General features: G+C 40.6%; 1 protein-coding gene across 2 annotated transcripts in view; it reads right to left on the reverse strand.

The window, feature by feature from the left end:
• Positions 1–21975, reverse strand: part of MAML2 (mastermind like transcriptional coactivator 2) — a 325423-nt gene extending 303448 nt beyond the window's left edge. For both annotated transcript variants that reach the window (XM_025043777.1, XM_006907495.3), the window contains exon 1: positions 20135–21975. In XM_025043777.1, coding sequence (XP_024899545.1) covers positions 20135–20647 — 513 coding nt within the window. In that variant the 5' untranslated portion in view covers positions 20648–21975. The remainder of the gene's footprint in view (positions 1–20134) is intronic.
• Positions 21976–24325: the final 2350 nt, after the last annotated feature.

Here is a 24325-nt window from a genome sequence, read left to right on the forward strand (position 1 = left end):
TTTTGATTCTATTTTAAATTTTTCAGAAACTTACATCTAATAGTGGAGAAAATATGACCATAAAACAAAGCAATTAGATACTTTTCAGACCGTAATAAGTACCACGAAATCAATGAGTACATCACAGGTCATACACAGAAGGCTAGCTCTCAGAGAGAATCAAGTTGAGATTTTTCTGAATCTGGCAAAGTGCCCAGAGCAGAACCTCACTCAAAAAGTCATGTAAGAAACATTCATCAGTGAGAATCACCAGCTTATCCTGCAGAAGCTACAAGGAGCTTTCCAGGATGGCCCAGGGAGATAAGAGACATACAAGACTGTTTTACGGCAATGATGCTTTTTCCACCAAAGGAGCGTTATGAGTTAGAATATATATATTATATATAATATAACTATCTATATATATGTCATATATAGAGAGATATATATGAGATACTTGCAGCTCAAGAAGAGGAAAATTAAATTAAGTGGAATTATCTCCTTATATGGTTTATGTCACTTGTCAATTAATACCCACCACAAACCTAACAATAAAATATAATCAAAGGTGATGACACGCTGGGAGTCTGAGACAAATGAGTCATTATGAAAGATACTACTTAGTGTATTATCACAGCCCCAAAGCAGCTCTGTTCATCTGACTGAAGAGTATAATTTTTGAGATCATTCTCGAGGTTTCTGGTGCACCCAAGCTCCATGGTAATTCAAGAAGGAAGCATTCTTATTAACTTTGGAGATAACTCTGGTAGAATGTCCAGTCCTACCCAGAGCAGATCTGACAGAAATAGAGTGAACAATTCCTTTTGTGGGTTGGTCATGTTTCTCCTCCTTCTCCTCCCCACTTTCTTCTAGTATGGAGATATTATCTTATGAATTTCTGAATTTATATGCAGTGGTAGTTTTCAATTCATTATTACTTTAAGAAGATGGGTACATTATGAGTTTGTGAGGTGAGTGCGTGTGTGTGTGTGTGTGTGTGTGTTCATGCACAGGTGCATTGGATTTCTTATTCCCTAAAGAACAACTAGCCAGCATTGGTAGCAAATGAAGGCTCACCAGGACCAGAAGGCTCTTGTCTTTGAAAGCACGGGGGAAAATGTGATTTAAAAGCCAGAGGCATGGTAATAAAGCAACATATTACATGACAAGGACCAAGAAAGCCAGTGTCTTCAGAGAAGATCTATTCGGGGAAGCAGGAGAGAACATGTGAAAGCCATGTGCTGGCCAGAGCATGCACTCATCTGCCTGAGGTATGGGGTGGAAATATCTGAAGGCAGCCTGATGGGTCAAAACAACACTGAGGAAAAGTGCCTTCCAACAGAATCTGTGTGGAAAAGATGCCCTCTTCATTTAGTCAGAGGATTTCCAGGCCAAGGTACTTCCAACAGACTATGGCTGCCCAGTGGGCTCATGACCCCCGAAACACACACATTCCCAGATCTTATATTCTCTCCATCTCAGAAATGTGGCCAATCTCTGAAGCACAGTTGCCTTCCTCTGCTGGAAAAGGTTTCAAGAAATGCTAAACCTTCGTGGAAAACTGGCATTTCTCCTGTGATGGAGTATGAGAAATTACCTAACATTACTTTCAGGATCTTAAATCATAAGAGGACGATGTCAAAGTTCAACCTCTCCTTTTTAGCATTAAATTCCTGAAGCTCCTGCTTTAGGGCTGTAAGTCACAATCTCCACAAAACATTAATCTGTGTTTTGTTACACCTGCCTAAATTCTTTCCAGAGATATAAGAAATAGACATATTTGCGATACTCTTTTCTTCTCTGAATTTCTGGATATTACTTTTTAAGGTCCTCAGACGTCAGTGATACATCTATGTACAAGCAAGCCGACAAGAGTTTGGAATATTTATGTTGTCCTATTGGGACTAGTAAAGTTTCTAGAATTTAGAGTGTGCGGGAAATATGTCTAGAGAACACTTTTATTCTAAATTTAGATGACTCTAAACAATTTACTCAGCTTACTGGACTGCCTTTGAGCTGTTCTGGCCAATCACTTAAATATGTGTAGCAATCATCATTTCCTCCACATATGTTTGATGGGCATATGTCAAAGTAAAATTACCTCACGGTTCCATTTCTTCTTCCCCTCAAATTACCAATATGATTGGACCATCAAATTAAGCAACTAAATGCCAAATTTTCTTTTTTTAGATCACACACATATTTGAGTTACACGAGTGTAGAAAAACAGTCCTGAAGGTCTGAGCTTTTTATTTTTTTTTATAACAACTTTTCAACAGTTCAACCTCTTTGGTAAATATGAGTTAAGAAAGTGAGCTCCCAGTCATAGCACATGTTTACAACTAAGTTAAAGGCTCTTAAAAATAGGGTGTTTGATGGTCCATTGCCAAAATACGAACTCTAGCAGCCTGGAGTGCACAGCTAATAATAAAGAATCAGTGTTACTATGAAAATCTTTGAGACCAAGCTCCAATTCAGCTTTTCCTTTCACCAAGAATTCCCCACAATGACACAGAGACATAAATTTGTAGTTAGAGATCAAGGTGGGAGGGGAGAAAGGCTCAAAATGGTGGAAGGTCACTTAAAAACAAAGGAAAATGTTGCTGGACTGGGCTCAAAACTAAACTCAAAATGGAACAAAAAAATTTCAGCTGTTACCTGAGGACTGCTTGCCTTTTGGAAAAGATGAAAATATTGATAGAGATAATAAAAGTCCAAGGTAAAGGAAATATGTTAGGCATGAAGAAAGCTACATGTGCTTTCTGCCCAGATTATTGAAACTCGAAGGAAATGTTCGGATCTCCAAGAACTGGCTGCTCAGCGTAGAGTGAAGAATGACAGAACCCTAGTTTCAGTGGATTCTTCTTCCTGCCATCACAGCCTCACTTGGGTTTCTTTGGCCCTTAGAATCCTTGGAGAATATGACAAAACTACGGAATGTGTCTGCACTAAAAATGTATATATGCCATCACACAATTTTCTGCTTTCAGTTTAGGGGGTTCACAAACCCAAGACACGATATCACTTATACCGGTCATAAGTGATGGTGTCTCCACATTTCCACATCAGAGGGACTTGGGGCCAGTCTGGGTACTAGTCAGGGAGGGAGTGAAGCTGAGTTTGCACTGTACTTTATGAAATACTGAAAATACCTTCAGTCACCTTATTGGAGCTCTCAGAGAGAAGAAAGGTTACAGTGTCTTCAAGGAACTTACAAAATAACTTATTTAAACCTGACTTTATTCTATAAATGGACGTAAGCCCCACTGACAGTATAATCAGGTCTTAGCGTATTCTTCTACATTTCACAGGAATCTATATTCAAGACTCTCCAGGTTTTGTTTCTGAATCCTGAAGAATCCATCCTAGGGACTTGTCAGCCATGCTGCCTTCTCTCTGCCAACTGCGGATCTCAGTAATGAACCACAATGGCCCTCTTCCCACTGAGCTTGGATGTCACCTTAGGATCTTCTACACCTAGAGTCTCGGTGGCAACTACCAATATACCCTGGCATGCAAGCTGAAACTTACTTGTCACTCATAGATCTTATGTGTTCGAGTACTTTCTACCTCTTAAAAAACAGGAAACTGGTAACTCTCAAATAGTAATCTGTGGTCCCTAGGCATTCCTTCTGAATTTCATCTGCACCATAGGTGATGAGTTAGTTCTAACTGTTATTGATTTTCAAAGGTCTTGCTGCACTTGGCTTCCAAGCTCAGGAAGTTTGGATCATGTGTGACCGGGAGTGTGACATTGCTCGTGTTACTACCTTCTCCTGCATGCAGTAGGAGACCATAACTGGATGCACAGGCAGTGACATCATCGTACTCTGTTCAAATCCCAACTCTACCATTCATGGCTGAGTCATCTGGGCATGTTCCTTCTTCTCATGCCTCAACTTTCTCATCTGTCATATGGAAATAAGATACCTACTTCATCATGTAATTGTGAGGATACACAGGTTAATATTAAAAAAAAAAATTTAGAAGAGTACCTGATGTATTAAACACTTAATAAGAGTAATTAAAAAATATATGTTGAAATGAAAAGGTATCTTGAAGATCAATGTTTCACCTTTGGTGCACAGTACATTTAGTCATAGAAATATAAAGGGTTGGATACCTTTAAAAATTCATGCTTGCCACAGTTTAATTTCAACACACATTTAGATGTTTGCTTATAGCTGTCTGACAGTACTGTACACCTTAGAAATACAAAGATAAATAAGGCACGTCTCCACCTTGAAGCAAAATCCCATCATTTACAAACTCCTGCATTTTCTCTAGGTAATGAGAAAAGACCCATCAGCATAAAAAACATATTTAACTTGAATCAGAGTAGATTCAAAATCACTTTTCAGCAAAAAGCTGCAGGTCTCTCCCTTAAGCTCCATCTAAGATATTCATTCCAAAATAAGCAACAGCAAGGAGAAAAACTGAGACTGATCTTGATTTCAGAGATGAATCTGCTTCTCTGACTCAAGATCAAGTTTCTTTTCATAACAACCTTTAGCCCTCTCTCTTCAGACCTCCGAATTGACTCACTAGACTCACAAGAAATAAAGGGAGCAAAGTGTGGGCTTTCACAAATTAAAAAAAAAAAAACTTTTCTCATCTCGCCTTGTATTCTTACAAATTAAATTTTTAAAAAGGAAACAAACAAACAAACAAACAAACAAGACGCTTTTTTCAGCCTCCCTTATTCTAGACTTGATGTGCCCTCCGTGTCTGACATCCTCATTCCATTCATGCTTGCCATTCTTTCTAGGAGAGTCATTGCTTCAAAGTGTGTGTGGGTGTGCTTCTGGAAGCTCAAGACATTCAGTGTCCTCATCTTAGATGCAAATTCAGTGATACATTTGGGGCCCAGCTACTCAACTTTGCAAGCCATGCACCCTGCACAGGCTCAGGGTCAGGAGGGTGGATCGATCGCTTCTCACTAAAAGAGTTAGCACAGGCCGGTACACACAGATGAGCCTCTTACCCATCTCTAGAATGGGTGTAATAATACCCCAGAGAACAAAGTGCGGTCATCTGTGTATACATGTTAGATAAGCTGTAAATTAGCTAGTTAAAAGTAAGATATTATTAGCATTTCTCAACTTATCAGGGTCTGTTTCCTATATGTAAAAATTTTTAAAGCTACACTTGGGTTTTTGTGAGGACTATATGGTCTGTGTACATGTGAGATAATGTAAGTGATTTTCGCAAATACCAGTTACTGCCTGTGCCTCCCTCCTGAGGGCCTGCTATGCCTCTACCTCGTTAGGGTCCTGATGCTAATTTCCTGACCCTTTCTTTTCTGTCTCTATTCCAAAAGAGGGACAATATTCTTCTTTTCCTCAAAACATGCCTTTAAGCAGTTTCTCTTTAGATCTCAAATCTTAATGACTTCTAACAAAATGATTACAACAGCTCCAAGGCACAAAAGATTCTGACATGACCACCCTCCTACCTAGAAACATCAGAACCGGTTTTTGCTCACACTGACCCAAGCCTGGACCAGGAAGACCACTGTGCAGGCAGCTGTCCAGGCTCGGAGCAGGCACTGGCCAAGGAGCCCATCTTCTAGCTCTGAGGGTAGCCATTTGTTTACGGTTATCACTTTCCTCTTCCTAGATTCGCTTCCTTTTAATTGATCCAAATCAATCTCCCATCTAAACAAAGAGTTGTGCATTATTGTATCAGTGTTACATTTACCTCATTCACTTATTTATTTGTTTACTCTCTGCCCCTCCCCGCCATTAAAATGTAAATTCCATTAAACAAGAATTTTGTTAACTCCTGTGTGGCTCAAAGGCCTAACACAGGACCCAGCATACACTAGGCACACAATATACATAACTTCTATTCCATCATCCTTTTTCTTGCACCAGTGTTTTCTCCTTATGAGAGATGGGGCTACAGAAAGAAGTTCAGTCTGAGAAGACTCTTAAAAGATCATCATGCCCCTATAGCTTTCAAAGGGTTGTAGCACTAGAACCATGTTTTTAATTACATGAAGTCATATAGACATATCTATATCTATAGATAGACCTTTATAGAGAGGGAGAGAGAGAAAGAATATATAATTAAACAGGAGGTGGACATCTAGGAGGCCCACCACATATTTCTCTACCTCTCTTTCCTACCTTCATCTCTGAAAGACTCATAAGGCATCTCCCGTTTAAATGCCACTAATCTGGTTATTCACTCAACAAGTCTTTAATGTGAATCCAAAACGTTCCCAGCTTGGGGCTGGGGATACATGTAGCAAACAAATAAAGTCCCTGGTCTCATAGAGCTTACATTCTAGTGGGGAAGGATAGGAAATGCACAAACAAATAAGGAATCAACCTAAATTCAGAAAGCGATAAAACTTTTGAAGACAACAAAATGGGGTAAAGTGATAAGGAAAGAGGAGAGAGAGAGAGAGATCAATCGTATGTGTGGACATTAGTTAGGATAGCTAGGGAGGTCTCTCCAAGGAGGTGACATTTGAGTTGAATCCTCTATTACAAGAATAATGTGGCCTAGCAAAGTGTTGAGGATTCCAACTCTCTTGGGTTACAGATGGGAAAACTAATCAAAGGAGGCGTGCCTAGCCCCAAGGTCACCCTGTTAGCAGGACAGCTTGAACCAGAATGGAGGTCTCTTTCACTCCCATTTACTGTTGTGGTCTAATGGTCTCTTTCTAGTTTTTGCAATTTGGCATACTCTTGTTTTCTGCAGCAATTTCCTTTAAAACTGATCATCTTTCCTATACTCTTTAATGCATTTTCTCATTTCTATTTTCTCTGCAAAGTCACCCATATAACCAAAGTATGTCTATACATACTAAAAATAATCATAGTAAACAAAGGCTGTGTGTGTGTGTGTGTGTGTGTGTGTGTGAGAGAGAGAGAGAGAGAGAGAGAGAGAGAGAGAGAGAGAGAGAGAAAGAAAGAAAGAAAGGGAAGGAGGGGGATTTGGGGTACATTTTACAAGCAAAAGTAAGACCCAATCTATTGGAAAAGAAAAAAAATTTGACTTCCTTTATCTTAGTATTCTTAGAAAGAAAAGCCATGTTGCATAGCAAAATGCCAAGACATTTTCATCTAAAAATCCAAAAAAAAAAATCTTAACAGAAGAAAAGCTAAGGAGTTTAGAAGTTACAGAAAAAAAAAATATCATCATCTCTATGGCTCTAATCTAACGGACAATAAAGCTGAGTGTGTCTACCCTTTGAAACAAAACAAAACAACAACCACAACCAAATGACTCTTTTGACTTCCTGCTAGTTATATCTCGCTTTGTGAAAGAAAATGCACTGGGCTGGCCTGGAGCCTAAGATGTGATCTGCAGACCCCAAAGATTCTAGGAGTCATAAAGATGCAATCTGAAGAGCTGTGCTCTAACTAAAGCAAGAGACAGGGAGGGAGGGAGTTGTGCTATCAAAGAAATTCTCTAGATTTAATATTTGCTTGGGTAAATTTTCTTTCGTTGGTTTGTTTGGAGCAGATCCTGTGCATTCCTTTTTTCCAGTTTTATTAAATCCCTCAACAGATCTGAGTTTGAAGGGCTTAAGGATGCCCTTGGGAAATAGGTGATTACACCCTCTGCTTAGGGTTTTAGTGATAAGAAAAAAAAAAAGAGGGGGAGGCAGTGGATTGAATTCCCTTCCTCGGCAAGGCTGGGCATGAGTCTGTCCAGTGTTCAGCAGTGGAGCTCAGAACGAGGCTGGGCACTGAGTTTGAAGGGCTTAAGGATGCCCTTGGGAAATAGGTGATTACACCCTCTGCTTAGGGTTTTAGTGATAAGAAAAAAAAAAGAGGGGGAGGCAGTGGATTGAATTCCCTTCCTCGGGGCCAATTTCTCAGTGATTCTTTTCTGTAGTTTCCCTTTAAAGCAGAAGCATATTTTAAAACGAAGTGGTGACACATATAAAATCCCATCCATTAATCAGCACTTTTCAATTGTTATGTGTATATATATGAGAGACAAACAGATGGAGAGAGCGATGCACATAGCTAAAGCATTAGTCAATTTCTGAAGAGAAAAATCCCGAGAATATTTTCCTTTTCATTTTATATATCACGTACTATTTCACAAGGGTATTCAACTGGGAATCTTCTTTACCCAACAGAAATGTTGCCTAGTGTAGTTGGGAGGTTCTGGGGATGGGGGTGGGGGTGGGGGAATCAGTGTTCCCTCTAAAAAGAAATTTAATGAATCAAACTGTAGTCTTACAACTGTGTTTCTCATACTGAAACCCTAAACCCAAACAGATAGAGTCAGATACGGAGTAATTTGTTCATTGCTCCTAGGACGATGTTAAGTAATTAACATGGCTATATGCTCTCCCTTCGCCACAGCTGGACCTTGTTCCCAAGGTTACGTCAGATGCTCCTCACCAGTACTTCCTTTAAAAAACAAAATATGGTCACCCTTGTCATCTTCCTTCTTTGGATTGCTCCTAACAGATATATTTAAGAAGAGATTGAAATTTGGAAAACTAAAGCAAAATATCAGGGAAATTATTCAAAGTGTATTAACCCAAAAGGGACTTCAGAGGTGATCCAAGTCACTCACTCACCAAGTGGCCCTTGTTTTTCCAAGAAGGAGAGTAGTACCAGCAGGGTAAATAGACTTGACTAAGCTGCCCTACCAGTTAGTATCAGTGGGAACACTAGGATCATCAAAGACCAGTTCCCAGGCCAGAACTCTGACTATATCACTAGTAAGTATAGTAACTATAATATAATGTTACTATATCACTTCCTCTTTGTTTATAATTTGTAATGAAGTGTAAGATGGAAAAAATGTGAGACCTATGGTAATTTGCTACCTAAAAAAAAAAAGGGAGGGGATAGAGTTTAGAAACACTCTTCAAGACAGAACATGCTTACTTTCTCCTGTGTACGCTGTATTCGCTAGTAAAGTCTTATGTGACCTAGAAGATCGAATGCAATTACATTGCCCATATATATTTGCTATGCTGTTTGACTCTCCCAAGGGCAGCGTAACAATACACGGAGAGTGACATCTTTATGAGGTTAACCCTTCTCTATTTTAAGGGTAGACTACCGAAGGCAGATGTGTTCCCTGGAGCGTAACAAGAACGCTGGAAATTTGGTAGTTAGGAGGAATGACAGCACCAGGCCATCATTCAGGAGGGAAAAATAAATTGCAGAGAAACAGTGAGCTGGGGAAGCCTATGAGAATATCGATGCACATGAAGTAAAAGTGAGAAAACTAAGTGGGGGTGGGGGTGGGAATTGAATTATAATACAGTGAGAAGAGACAAAAGAGAAAGCAAGGAAACTAGTGTTTGTTAAGTTCTACTGTGTGTCAGATCACATGTTAGGTTCTTTCATGTGTTATCTCATTTAATCCTCACGACCTTTTGAGATATGTCCTATTATCATGAAAGGAAGAAAATGAGTCTCAAAGATGTGAAGTAACCAGTCCTGGGGTAACATACCTAGAGGTCGGACCATCTTCCACACTAAGGTTTTCTGGTTCTGATTCAGTTAACCTTTTGCTAAATTACAAACTACTCCAAAACTTAGCTGCTTAAAACAATAATGCAATATTTCACCTGATTCTCTAGGTTGGCTGGGTGGTTCCTCTGCTGATTTCTTCTGGGCTCACTCACTCAGATGGCTGCATTGAGTTAGAGGACTAGCTATCCTAAGATGGCCTCACTCTCATGTTGCAGTTGGTGCTGGTTAGAGGCAGGGGCACCTTGGTTCTCTGCCTGTGGATGTTCATCCTTCAGTTGGCTAAACCAACTTCTTTACATGATGGCATCAGTGTTCTAAGAGGGCCTCTTTTTATTTTTAAGCCACTTTATTGAGATATGGTTATATAAAAAGCTGTATATATTTAACATACACAATTCTGTAAGTTTGGAGATGAGTATACACCTGTGAAACCATCACCACCATCAGGACCATAAACATCTATCATTTCCCGAATTTTTCTCCTGCTATTATTATCATTATTTGTGGTAGGAACACTTACCACATGATTTATCCTCTTAAGAAATTTTAAGCCCAAGAGAGCTTCTTAAAGCCCATCCTCAGAAGCAGCACAAAGTCATTTCTGTCACATACTCTTGGTTAAAACGAGGCGATTTAAGATTCGAAGAGGGAAATAGCATCCACTTTTTGCTGGGAGAAGTGGTAAAGTCACATTACAAAGGGGAATTCGAAATGGAAGGAAACATCGTGATCACTTAAAAAACAATCTACCATAGGCTCTAAGCTCCATGCTTTTTCTACTGGCAAAACTTTAATAAAAATTCCCAATTACCCCTAACTGTTCTTTTTATAGTTTTATAAAAACTCCTTAATAAAAGGACCACATTTTATAACCTGGAATAGATGTCAGAAAACTTGAGTTCTAGACCTATCTCTACTGCAATGGGATCTTGGAGTATTTTCTTTCAAACGGGCTTTTTCATATATGAAGAGAGGGTTCGGTCCGTTTTCTTTCTAAGAGTTCATGCAACTCTACAAACTGATAGAAGAGTGTCTTATTTTTAGACCAATATGAATTAGCTTCCTGGGGGATGGGCAGGATGGAGATGAAAAAAAAGGCTAGAAACAAGATGGTTTTTATTTTGCAACATACTCCTTTTCATTGCCATGGGTACAGAATTTGGGAAGCAGTGAATGAGCAAAGGACATTTCTTCTCATGGATAGTTGAGCTCTCCCATGATCTGGGTGCTGCTCTGACCATTTTCATGTATTATATGCTAAGCCGGCAATAGTCCTCCAGCATTACACCAAGGAATAGAGTACAAGTCTTTGCTCTCGGGGCTTCTAGACCTGGTTAGACAAAACAATTCCCATGCAACACACACTCAAACCAGCTAAACAGACAGTAGAGGTAAAAAGGCTCCTGAGCCGGTCTCTTCCTTAGGGAAATGCGTAGCTGGAAGCTCTCTCAGAAAGATATTGTTGCCTAGTCTATGGAAGATCAGGTTCCCAAGGAGAAAACTAATGTTTAATTTAGCACAAAGACAGCTCAGAATCTCTCTCCGGGGGACTGAGCCTGCAAACAGATCCACATGCAAAGAATCTAAGCGAGAAAAGGAAGCTCTCTTTGGTGCAATGGCTACAGGACTTGGGCGCAAACTTTACTGAACTAAAACCCCTGCCAGTTGTTTCTGTCAGGAGGACCGCTGCTCTTTCCTGTTTACTCTTATGTCTGTACTTTGCACTTTTTCAACACTTCTGTGAAACAATCAAATGAGTTAATACCACTAGCACATACCTTTTGCTGTCTAAAATTACATGATGAAGTGTGGCAATCAAATATGCAAGCCTTAGTCAGTTTAGCAAGTATCGGTCCACTTAAGTGAACAACAAATACAAAAAACTTAGTTTCTCAAGCTTCTTAGCCAGAGAATATTTTTATTTTTACATTATTTAGACTCCAGAGACCTCCAGAAATGAGCAGTGCACACTTAAGTATGGCAATCGTCATTCCAAAGACACAGTACAGTACATATTGTATTCAATTAAGCCACTTTTTTTTGCACCCTGGTTACCATGACTCTAAGAGATTATACTGTGTATCCAACAAACTCCTGGTAAGTTATTAGCAGCTGCAGCAAACTTTTGCCTTAAATAAATTTTCTGAAAACAAAACAAAACCTGCAGACATGTAACTTTCCATGTAACTTTCTATTCAAACCGGTCAGAACTACCTGAAGAGAACTTTTGTTGTACAATGAGAAATTTAAGGTGTTGGCTTCATGTGGGTAAGAGTTATTTAGTGTGCTGGAAAAGATCCACAAATATAACTCAGCTACACTTCTGACAAAAGAGAATTTTTAAAACGACAACGTTAATGATTCCATATTAACATATGAACCTGACACGATGACTCAGGGAGCAGGAACACCGTAAAAACAATATAAAACAAAACAAACCCAACATAAGTTTGATTCTACATTTCCTAAGAAGATTATCCTTCCAGAGGTGGAGGGGAATGTGCATTTCAATTATGGGGAATAAACAAACTAATAAATAAAATAATTTTGACTACTTTCTTTGCCCTGAATTAGAGCCAATAAATCTATCCTCACCCAAACATCCAAACATCATGCACCCAACAAGACTATTCTTACTCTAATTCTGTTACTTCTTCATAGAAACATTGTGCTTTTAATTAAGAATTACCATCACTAAAAATTGCTTTGAAGTCTTGGCAAATTTTCCTCCTGTTTCTTATGGGAAGTCACACTTTAGAGGTACTGAGCAAAGCCGAGATTCCAAGCTAAGAACCAACCACATCAAGGCATAAAATTTTCAACATGCTCCAGGTCAGTGTTGAGAAGAGGGCAAACTCCCGATGCCTGTTCATTCACAGCCACAGTGAGTTAGTTAACTGATTCTTTAGCAACTTGAGCCAGAAATCTGGCTTTCAAGAGCATAAATTTAAATCTCCACAGCAGGGAACTTCTAACTCTTTGTGACTCTGTAACCAGATTCACTTAAGAATTATTCATCACTCTGAATTAATAATTTAGTTAAATGGTAAATTTGGGCTATTCAGTTCTAATGATTCCAAACTTTCAATGGTTTAAATTTCCCAATTTACCCACAAAGCCCACATGCCACACTTGCTGGGCAACTGAATGGAAACCCAGCCTCTATTGTAGAAGAAGTAAAAAGTCAAATAAATACTCCAGTGAAGTTCTCGATTAGGACTCCTAGAATCTCAGGAATTGAGGAAATATTAATTGATCCTGTTCTCAAGGAGGACACAATTTAAACCCATTCCAGGAAAACGCAAATCTATCCCAGATGACATCTCCATATTAAACTATTTAGGGAAACTGGGTAATATGATATCCCTCACTAACCATTTTAAGTAAATATTAAAGAGAGGAGCCATGTCCTTTTACAAAATGTCCCTGACACATTTCTGGAGAGAGAATCCAGGGCTGAGAAAACTATGAATCTGACTCGAACATGTCACTTCTCACATTAATAACAACAGCAGCTAAAATTTATTGAGCTTCTACTAGGTGGCAGGCAATTACGTCATTTACTCAACAACCCTAAGTAGTCAGTTCTTTGCAAAGGTGTTCCATTTCATAGGTGAGGAAACTGAGGCAGGAGAGGTTAATTACCTTACCCAAGAAGACACGGCTATTAAGTGGAAGAGCTGTGATTTCAAACCAGGTAGTCTCGCCCCTGACCCCAGGCTCTTAACTGCTATGTTGCCTTGCTTCCTTAAAAAGCCAACTTGAACACTTCTACTTCTAGCCCCACCCATATTCCCTTTAGACTATAAATACTAAGAGTGCAAAGGCTATATCAAATTGACCATCTGAATACATTAATTCCCATGGCACAGACTAGCTGTTCAATGATCCTTTATTGAACTAATGGACAATTTCTCCAAACCATAAAAAGCACCCACGTCCACAAATCTTGACATGAAATTTCAGAATCTTTGCTAAAACCATTAAGACCCATAGAGAGCACAGTGCATATAAATTCTGTTACCTGCCCATTTTCATAGCCATTCCTTTGGCAATAGGGCCTGACTCTCTAGCCTTTTTTATGCCTTGTGGAGCGTATATGAACTTCTCTCTTTATCCCCTTTATAAGGAAATGAAGCAACTCTTATCCTTCCACATTTGTTTCTTAGATATGTGTAGGAAAGTGATGAAGCTGGCAGCCATAGGTAGATAGCCCCCTAGCTATGGTCAGCATCCTAGCATCATGCCTTGAATCCAGGAGGGAAAGCACTGTTGGCTTTTCTCCTCTGCCATCTTTCCAAAGGGTACCTTTCCTGTACCCTGTGAACATGGACCGAATAGGGGAAACTGGTATCCTACTAAACCTTAAGGCAAGTAAAAGATCTGTAACACATCTATTAAAAAGCAAGTTAGCAAGAAAATAAGTAAATCTCAAAGATCTTCCAGAATCATAGTTTCTCATAAATTTCTGCTCACAGTGTTTTTTAATGAAAACACCTTTTCCAAGTTAGTAAACAAGCAAACTCATTTGTTGAGAAGATCAGTTTACATATCAAGAGAATACACTTTTACCCACAGGGCAATTCTTTTTTGCCCTGGAAGGCGCAGTGAACCTGAGAAGAGAGGTGTAGTTGGTTCTGCTTCTTTTAGTTTCTCTTTTGAGTCTAGCTAGTATGCTTTTAAAACTATCTCCTTTTGATGCCAAAGGCCATGTCATGCTGTATATAACTCACTGTGAACGGGAGAAGTGTGTAAATAGCAAGGCATTAAGCAGCTCAAGGGACTTGAAGATAGGTAATACAGAACACTTAGGCAATGCGCTATGAGAAGAGCCTGCTGGAGGGGAAATGTAATACTTGTCTTCAAGTATATGAAGGATTGTTATTGCTTCATAGATGCTGACTCCTCTGAGCCATCCTTGCCCTACCATTTTCCAGACTTTTGATTTTACTCTTGCTAGAGAGCCCCAGACCCTCCAGGAAGTGGATCCGCCTCACCTGTTCCCAACCACAATGTCAGTCAGGCTTCACTCTTTGTCCCCAAACACCTAACATTCATGCCCATCCACACTTAGCTACCCCATTCCACATTTCCATATTCTCTCCCTTTTCCCAGACTGCTGGTGAACCACATTTTCCATAAAGCTCTCCCTGGCCTGGATTTGAATCTCTCTCCTACCGACTACTAACAGTGCTCACGTTTTGAGCACTATGGTCAGGCACTATGCTGACTGTTTATGCTAAAGAATATCAGCTTTATTTTACAGATGAAGATACTGACACCCGAAAAAGAACATAATTATTTCCCCAAGCTCATATAGTTAGCAGGTGCAAAGTAGGGATCTGAAATCTGAACACAGGCTGAACTATAAAATTTATGCATTAAATTCTTTCATTTACTACATCTCTAAACCTCAAGTTCCTTATTTGTAAAATGGGGCAAATGTTGCTAACAAGCCTGTTTTTTTTTGTGTTTTTGTTTTGTTTTGTTTTGTTTTTTTTTGTAAGGCATTACATAAGTAATAAAAGCGCCTTGTACATTCTAGAGCTCAGTAAATATTCCTCTCTTCCTCTGATTTTCTGTCAGTTTTGGTCCATTCTACCTAGTTAGTACTTTTGCTGTTACTTTATTGATGTGGTCTTGATTTGCCTGCTAGACTGTAAGTAAGCAGGGACTACATCTTTAGCTGTTTTTCTGTCTATTCTTCCACAGAGCCTGTTACAGTGTGAGAGAAATTAGCATGAAAATGCAGAAGAAAGAATTTAGAACTGTTTTCATTAAACAGGAACTTGCCTGTGATCATATATAAGGGACTGGATTAAAGAGCAAGGAAATACTAGAATTCGTTCAGAATGGTTTAGCTGCCATGCATAGCAGAAATAGATAATATATATTTTTTCGAATTTCCTTTTAGACTTTTTAAGATTAAATAGCAGTGCTAAACACACATATATTTATAAAAACAAAAACAGCTCATCATAGCCACACTTTTAGTCATATTTAATTGTTATGTCTAAGAACATTTGAAAATCCATGCTTGTCTTGGTACTTGCATAGGGAAGCCATACAATATGAAACTTTAATATACCTGAAACTTATTGAATTTCGTTAACCAGGGTCACCATAAACAAACAAACAAACAAACAAACAAAAAAACTTTGAGAGGTAAAAAAAATTTTATGAACATCACCTAGCAATGACATTATTTCAAAGAAAGCAGATGATGTCTATATATAAACATTGACCTAAACAAGCAAGACATCTTGGTTGACATAATAACATCACTTTGCTGTCAAAGCAAACTTTCTGTCAATTTTTGATAAAGGATTTCTCTCTCCACTTGAACTTTTTTGCCTTTGTGAGACCTTATACTTGTATTTACTTGAAAGAAGTGGTAGGAAGGTCCTGGATAAATAAGAACTCTCTCCTTATTACTTTGTTCTGGAAAAGAGAACAAAAATAGGACAGTTCTTAAGGAGATGATGGCTGCATATATAAATAATGTAAACAGTCGTATCACCGTCCTGGGAGGACATTCATCACATAGACAGCTACAGACACCCAGATCTAGGCGATAAAGTATTTTTGTTTTCAGCCTCTTATACAGCTTTCCAATTTTGAATTGTCAATTGGAAACTTGATTATTATCAGTTAAAAATAACCAGGAGACTCTGGCAATGATTTAACTTGTTTGACTTTCTTAAGCTAACAATTAACATTTTAGACTATTGTTGACAAAATATTTAACTTTCCCATGCCATTTGTGCAAACGACTTTTCTAATATTCCTTAGACACTCTGGTGGACACACCTTTCCAAAGCTGCTCAGGGCCACGCAGGGGGCTGCAAAGGACTTGCTTTCGAAGACCCTAAACACTTTCACAGCATTGCCCACGTTAACCAGAATTTTGGGGGACCTTCAAGAACACTTAAGCACTGATATCTCAGTCTTATCTTAACAGCACTGAATTTGAAATACTAATCCCTCTATTTACAATAAAAGCTATTTCACCATTTAAAACAGACAACTGCAAGCTTAAGTACAATTTTAATCCCTGGAAAAACTGGTATTATAATTCATTGTTTAGTAGTTTATTATTAGTAATACTACTAGTAATGCCTTGCATTTCTGCAGTGCTTTATTTTTCCAAAGCCTGTTCGGAAACACATTCATTTGCTTCTCTCAACAAGCTAGGGCAGCGTTATTGTTCTCTCTGTTTTACAGATGACTGCTAAGTAACTTGTCCTAGGTCGCCCAGCTGGTAGTGATCAAGCAGGCACAGAACGGAGGATGCAGACTCCTTGTCTGATCTGCTTTCTTTCCTCCACACTACATTAGAGAAAAGATAATCTCTAAAGCCAAAGATGACTTGGAACCACTTATCTATCCATCCTAGCAACACAGTCTTTGCAACAGAAAAAGAGCTTGTCTCAGGCAAAAGGGAAAGATTAATAATGCACCACGGAAGCTCTAAACTGTACTGTTCCATGGACCAGCAATTATTCAGTTTCACAGTTCATTCAGAGATTCAAACATACTTCACCAGGAAATGATTTAGTGCCTAAAGGCTGCTCCAAGTGGTTAGAAATGCGGATCTGCTCAAAGCTCTACAATCTGGGCCCTCTGAAAGGCCCTATTCCTGCAGTTCATGCAGCCATGGGGCTTCCCCTGAGCCTGTACTTGAGCTAAATGAAGAAACTGGCTGAGTAAGGGCTGCAGAATTAGTCTCTCAATGTGGACAGAATTAGAACTGGCTTGGAGGTTATTCTTGCATTGTTCTTGAATCTTCGGCTATTGAAAAAAGCTCAGACAGTACATATTCCTTGCAGCATAACATCCCTCAAAGTTAACACTATCCCATGGAACAGAAGTTCTCCTTTCACCCTCATTCAGCTATTACCGACGACATACAAGGCATTGCATTAGCAGGTATGCAGAACACAGAGCTTTCATCTGAGAACACAGTGCATATTTGATTTTAGATGATCAATATTCTCTGCCTTTCTCCAAAGGACGTTTATGGCCACTTACAGCATACGAATTAACTATTATAGTGATACATTCAACACACCCAGACAGAAATAAATCTGGTTATGGACACAGTAGCAACACAATTAGGAAGGAATTCTGACACTCATTTCTGCGTAAAGGTTCCTTTAAATTAATAGTGTTTCAGAAAATAAAAAGAGCCTGAGTGAAATGAGACCTGCAGATCTAATGTGCTTGGTGAATCACTCCCAAATGCCCAGGCCTCCCTTCAGACACAATGTTATCAGGTTAATACAGTATGTGCATCACCATCTCTGAGTACCATGCTCAGTAACAAAGTACCAAATTTAGAAGCTAAAATGAAGAAGGGAATTTCCAAAAACCCAAAGGGGGGTGGTGGGTCACCCCTTGCAATGCCACACATTTTCAATGAAAAGCAACCATTAGGAATGAACTGCTCTTTCCAAGGCGTTAAACTCACACTGCCCTGCTCATCATCACTGCAGTCAGAGAGGGCGATGCTCTAAGGGACTGTTTTAGGTGATGGTTGGTGGTTAGGAGAAAACATATTCCGTCTTTGAATAGGAGTGGTACGGCAGCCACCTTTGACTTCTGCAGCAGTAAGCAAGCCTTCAGTCGGGAAAGGCCAGACACTGTTCTCTCACATCCTCACAGCATGGATATTGCTAATCGTAAAGTTATAATAATCACTGAAGTTGGTTTCATTTCAGGTCCCAAAACCCCCAAGTAAAAGAGGGCAGCCTCATCTTACTTCCAAGTTGGATAAGAGCAAAGAGCAAAAGAACAAGGCCATGAGCAGACATGCCACTTTCCTTGCAGAGGCTGGGATATGAAGACCACATCCAGTCTTGGCACCCAGTACAGAGATCAGTCTTCTCTACTAAGAAGGGCTGGGTGCCTCGGTCCCTGTGTCATCCCCAGAAACACTTACCAGGAGACCATGAAGCCACACAAAGCCGTATTATTGGGAGACTTGCAGACAGATTATAAATTTACTGGGGACAATCAAGGCATTTAGACACTTTTGGCTGCAGATGCCAATGACACACACATACATACAAACCTCATTCTTCTCTCCATTCGAGTGATTCTTTGCCCCCCGCCCTACCTCAGCATCTCTCCTTCATAAAACAAACTCCCATTGCTCTCCTAACGAATTCCAGGGAGAGGCGAGAATAGAGCAGGTGGTAGGTAAAGGAAATTAGGCGTTGAAGCTCTAACAGAACCCCACAAGCTTGAAGCTCTAAGAACCCCACAAGCTAATTGTATTCAAGGATAAAACAGCAAACACTGGGCAGTTTAACTGTTAGCAGTTATTTTTCATCTGGAGTTAGCGCCAGGAAGTTGCAGTTCTAGGCATCCCAAGCAAAATGTGTGTGGGGGGAGAGGGGAAGAGCACCCTCCTAGCCCCCAGAGTTTCTGGAAACTTCATCACCACAGACCCAGGCCAGGAATAAGGGGGATCCTTATGGGCTTGTCTGCAGGGTGTCCTCTGCTAGAGCATCTTTTCAAACTCCTTTGGAGAAGTTCAACACAGTGTCCTCCTTCCTTTGAGCTTTTTGAGTACTTTTCGGCTTGCCTGGCCATTTCCTGTTGCTGACTTTCATTTGGGCTGACTTAGGCAAACTGGAGCTGTGCTATGAGAGGACACAGGATCTCAGGAGCCCTACAGAACTCCGAAATGGAGGAAGCTTGCAGGGCTGCGGGGCTCCACCTTCTACCCAGAGGCCGCTGGCCCAGCAGCTTTGGGGGAAGCGGGCACACGGCAGGCAGTCACCTGACCAGGACTGGCGTCAAGAACCAATGATTCAGGGGATACTCCCTCTGGGCTTGGGTGTGTCTGTGCCTCTGAGGAAGAACTTCCAGTCAGAAATTTGATCAGAACTTTCAGGTTTGAGGTCCTGTCACCAGAAGTGGCTGAAGACAAGGTACTTCCTAGGGTGAAAGCATGGAAATAGCCCCTTTGTGCCTGCCTACTTTAATAAACGCTGTAATTTGGCACTATCTACCTGTAGTGCCTATGAAGAGAAGCTAGATGGGAGAGGGGACTGGAGTCTATAGGAAATCAGGGAGTAGACCTCTTAAAAATATTCCCTCATTGTCTTTGGGATATCTCCCTCCAAATATTGTTTTTTACTGAGAGAACACTCAGGGAATTTCTATGTTGGAAATCAGCACTTGGGTTCTCTTAACCCAAGGGGAAAGGGCCACTTCAAAGGGGGGTGGGGGGGAATGGAACAAGAAGGAAAATGCTTTCATAAAGGTCAGTTGGACTGATAAATATTTTCAGCTGAAGAATGGCTTGTTGGGCCTAATTAGAGCTGGCTAGTCAAAGCAGGAGTATCCTTGAGACCTGGCCTTGCTCAGTGGCTCAGATCTTGCCAGATTGAAGCTACCTCTTCCACAAGCTGTGGACCTCAGAGAACCTCTGGAAAACTCAGGCTTCTTACCACTTAAGGAATACCTTACAAGTAGAGGAAAACCCATGAATGAGTACGAGCAGAATTTGATGAGTAAGAGTATAAACCACACATACGGCACACCCAATGGCCTTTGAAGTAGTCAGGTGACATCTTGGCCCTTTTAACTGCTGTCCACTCCACATCAGGCCAAGGTAAGCTCTACCTTCATAGAAGGCCATACGAACACAGCCAGAATCATGAGAAAACCAGGTGCCTTACCGCAATCAGGGCTGAGTGCCTCTGGTCCCCTGGGGCTGAAGCTGGTGGCTGCTGCTCCCCATCGATCCCACCACCGCCACCATTATTGCTACTGTTTAGCAGATGCTGCTGATGGTGATGGTGATAGTCTGGTGGGGGCGGTGGGGCTGTTGTCGCTGCTGCTTGGGAGGCTGTAGGAGGGGCAGCAGGGGGCTGTGGAGGGGCTGTAGTGGTGGCAGCAGTGGCTGTGGCCTTGGTGTGTTTGCCAGTCTTCCTTGCCCCCTGGCCATGCTGTACAAGGCTCAGGAGCTGCAAGGTGCTCTCTCTTTCCCGGTCTGAGCTCTCAGCCCTACCCCGTTCATAGCGTCCTTCGCAGCTCAGGTGATGCTGGCGGCAGACGGCGATCCGAGCCCGGAGGCGCTCCACGATAGCACTGTGCACTCTTGGGGTGACAGAGCCCCCTCCAAGGAGCCCCGCCCCAGGGGCCGCCCCTAGTCCTCCTGTGGGGGCCTGCGGGGGCGCTGTGTCCCCCATCTTAGTGGACACAATGATTGCTGCCTCTGGGATGGTGAGGTGGAAGGAGGCTACTGCTGGCTATTGCAAGCAAATCTGTTTTTGACGATGTGGGTTCAGTGTTCAGGGCCACATGAATGGAGATCTTCACAGGTTGTGGGGAGCAGTGGAGGTATGGGGGAGGGGCGTTAGTAAAAAGAGGATGAGGAGCAAGAACAGAAACCAATCACAGAGGATAAGTTGGAAAAAAGCGGTGATCAACTTACTCTAATTGCGTTTGACAGCTCTGGAGAAGTTGTACAGAGTTGGTGGGGTTTTCCACCCCCTCACCCTGACCCCCCACCAAACTGACAAGAGCCACTAGGTACTTTGTCAACACGTGATCTAGAGGGTAGAGCAAGAATTCAGGGATTGTCAAGCCAGAGACAGAAACAGACAGCAAAGGGAATTGAGAGAGGTATTAATAGAGAACTGGACTCCCCCCTCACCTAGTTGTTTCGGAAATTTCTTTATGGGGATGTTTCTGAAGAGAAACACATTTCTACCATGGTCTATGTAACCCGCAGCCTTTACTTTTCCTCAGGTTAAAAAAGAAAGTGCTGTTTCAGAAGGTTTTGAAGTCAATGTTCAAAATGTACAAAAATCAAGAGAGCCCGTCTTTTGCCTTTTAATTTCTCCTCCCTTTCCCTTCGCTCCGGTGTTTTCTCCTCTTTGGAAGACTGTAGGATGTTGTCTTTTCCCAAAAGAGGGAGACAGCTTTTCAATTGTTAACAATGTCAGTAACTGGACTTTTGTATCATGCTTTTTTCTTCAGCTAATCCAATCAGCGGTAAAAATCCTCATTCCCTCTAAGGTTTCCTAGCCTTAAATGAAAGCAGTCTGAAGTCGCTAGCCACTGAGAGAGATCTTTCAACACATTTTTTTTTTTCTTTCCCGCTTAGGTTCCTATCTCTCACCCCCGGCTCTATTCTAATACAGTATCGAGAGACAAACTCTTCCGAGAGTAATTTACAAACGATGGTCAAACTTACAAACTTCCAGCAAATTGCACCGAGTCATGTCCAGCCACTTTTCTGTCCACTTTTGTACATTCCATCCGGGCCAGTGGATCTGAGGGTCTGGACTCGCAATAAGCAATGTGGTTCTATCTCTTGTATTGCTCCGCTTTATAGATGGAAAAAAAAAAAAAAAAGTAGCTTGTATTTTCCTTTCTCTTTCCCGTCTGTTAGCCGCTTTGCTGACACTGGCTCCACTGCCCGGAGTCACGGCGATACACAGGCTTTCATTGTGCTCGGATAGGAGAGGGAGAGAAAGAGAGTGAGTGAGACAGAGAGGGAGAAAGAGAGAGCCAGAAGGGAGAGCGTATCCGAGGCTCCCTGGTGGAAGGCTGGTGCCACTGCACGAGTGAATAATTGCAGCCAGGCACCGAGGAAAAGGGGAACGCAGAGGGCCTCCCAGTGGCTGAAGAGGTAAATCCCGAAGCCTGCGCGTCTCACGGCGCTTGCCTAGCTCAGTCTCGGCCTAGGCTGAGTGGGGAAGGTTGGGGAAATTCCCCAACCTCTACACAGCTACTACATCAGCTGTAAATGTTTAAGAAATCCCCGGCCAGGGAATGTATTTTCCCTTTCAGATCTATATTACACCCCCGAGGATATCATTTTCATTTTTCAATATGTTGTAAATGACACCACTGAGCACCCTAGCGAAAGCTGGGTGAGCACTGAGGAAATGTTCATTAGCAGACTGTATGAGTGTGTGCATGTTGGGGGTGGGGAGGACTGGAAAGGAAATCACATTCAGAGCTCCTAAAGGGCCAGGAGGTGTCTTGTCTACCTTCCTGCCTGTTTGTGTCTCTCCACCTGGGTCATCACAAGCGAATTGGCAGGGATAAACAAAATATTTTATTATGAAATTACCAATACTAGTTTGAAGAGAAAAAAAGGTTTTTCTTTGAAAATACAAGATTGCCTATGACAATGTAAGATCTGAGGTCTCCGTGGCCACCTGGTTTACATATGTAATGAGGAAAATCAAGTAGCAGCTGAATTTCAAGCAGTCTAATGACACAAAGTAAATCTCTTAAGACTATTGTCCTCTCATCTTTAGACAGATGATCCTACTTTTAAGATCTCAAACGGTGTATTGGATTCTGCTTGTCATTATCAATTATGGAGAACAAATTAAGGTGAGCGCAGTACTGGGATAGTCAGTACCATAAATACTACGTATTGTCCTAACTTGGAAGTCACTGGATATGAGGTCTCAAGCAATGGGACATGTTCATTTAAACCAACTCTAGTATCTCAGTAAGGTGGTCCTGCTTCGAACTGAGCTATGAATAGAAATGAGTGGGTAAAGTCAGTGCAGACATTTTAAGCCTGGATTTATAGACAATTTAGTTCCCAACACATTGGGAGTTAAATTAGTCCAGTTTACTTTCACAAATCCTGGAATGTTAGTTTGTAAATGGGGACTAGTACACTCTGATGGAATATAACTTTTTATTTTCCAATGGAACATCCTTGTATCTGTCCTTTCCCAGGCTAAGTTCCTCACCACTCACGTGGAAAATGGTAGAATATATGTCTTTGTTAGAAATGCAAATTCGAAAGAACTCAGGAGGTGTCATTAAAAAGTGAAGTTTTGATTTTATAAATTTGATTTTTAAAAAGTTGTATTCATTAGACATTATCTTTTCTATTACTATGGGTATTTTATATTCAGCAATCACACTTGATAAGAGAAAAATCAGTAGTATTTACATTTAAAACTTACTTGTTCACTCTACAGTCCTGCAGTAGCATGGGTTTTGATTAATAACAGAGTCCTTGGTCAAATCTGCCATCCCTAAATGTCAACTTTGATTTCTATGCTAGACAGGGACACCTTCAAAACTTGTTATCATACTATATTCCAGTGTTACAGGACACTTCTTTAGAGTCTTTTGCACAAATCTACCGTTCATGGCCATTTAATTTCAAGCTGACATAATTATCTTCCACATCTTCATTTTCCATTCACATCTGTATTTATTTACAATCACTGTTTCAGGCATAGCTCTTAGCATATATGTCCCTTAATACACAAACAATCCTGAGAAATAAGTATTGTTAACCTTATTTATAAATAAGAAAACTGAGGCTCATTGAAATTAAACTACTTGTTCCAGTACATGCAACTAGGAAGTAAAGATCAGGACTCAAACTCAAGACTGATTTCAAACCTATTCTTCCTTAACTGCTGGGCTTGATGCCTCAACATCAAGTGTGAAGAGTCACAGGGAAGCCAAACTACCCCAAAAATAGCTCCAGGGCTGCAATTACTCCTCAATCAACATACTGGAATCTAAGCAAGTCCTATAATTCCTCAAAAAGAGAGTAGTGAATAAAACTACTCATCTGAATATGAGAGTAGACAAGTGAGAAAATACGGTCAATTATATCCAACTGCCAATAAAATAAATATTTCCTTTTTCCTTGTTTTTCTCTTCTTATGGTACTGGTCCTTCTCTTATAACCCTAAAGCTTCTGTACAGCCTAATGAATTCTTTCAAGCATTACTTCCCTTTTACTTGTCTGTATCTGTCTTCCTTATCATCTCTACTATCCACAGCTACTTAATACTAAGGCTTCTATAGTAATTCCCAGATCTAAAAAGTTCAGACATGTGAGATTTATAAGTTTACAAATATTTTTTAGT

The sequence above is a fragment of the Pteropus alecto genome, unplaced genomic scaffold (assembly GCF_000325575.1).
Source record: "Pteropus alecto unplaced genomic scaffold, ASM32557v1 scaffold12, whole genome shotgun sequence".
Lineage (NCBI taxonomy): Eukaryota > Metazoa > Chordata > Mammalia > Chiroptera > Pteropodidae > Pteropus > Pteropus alecto.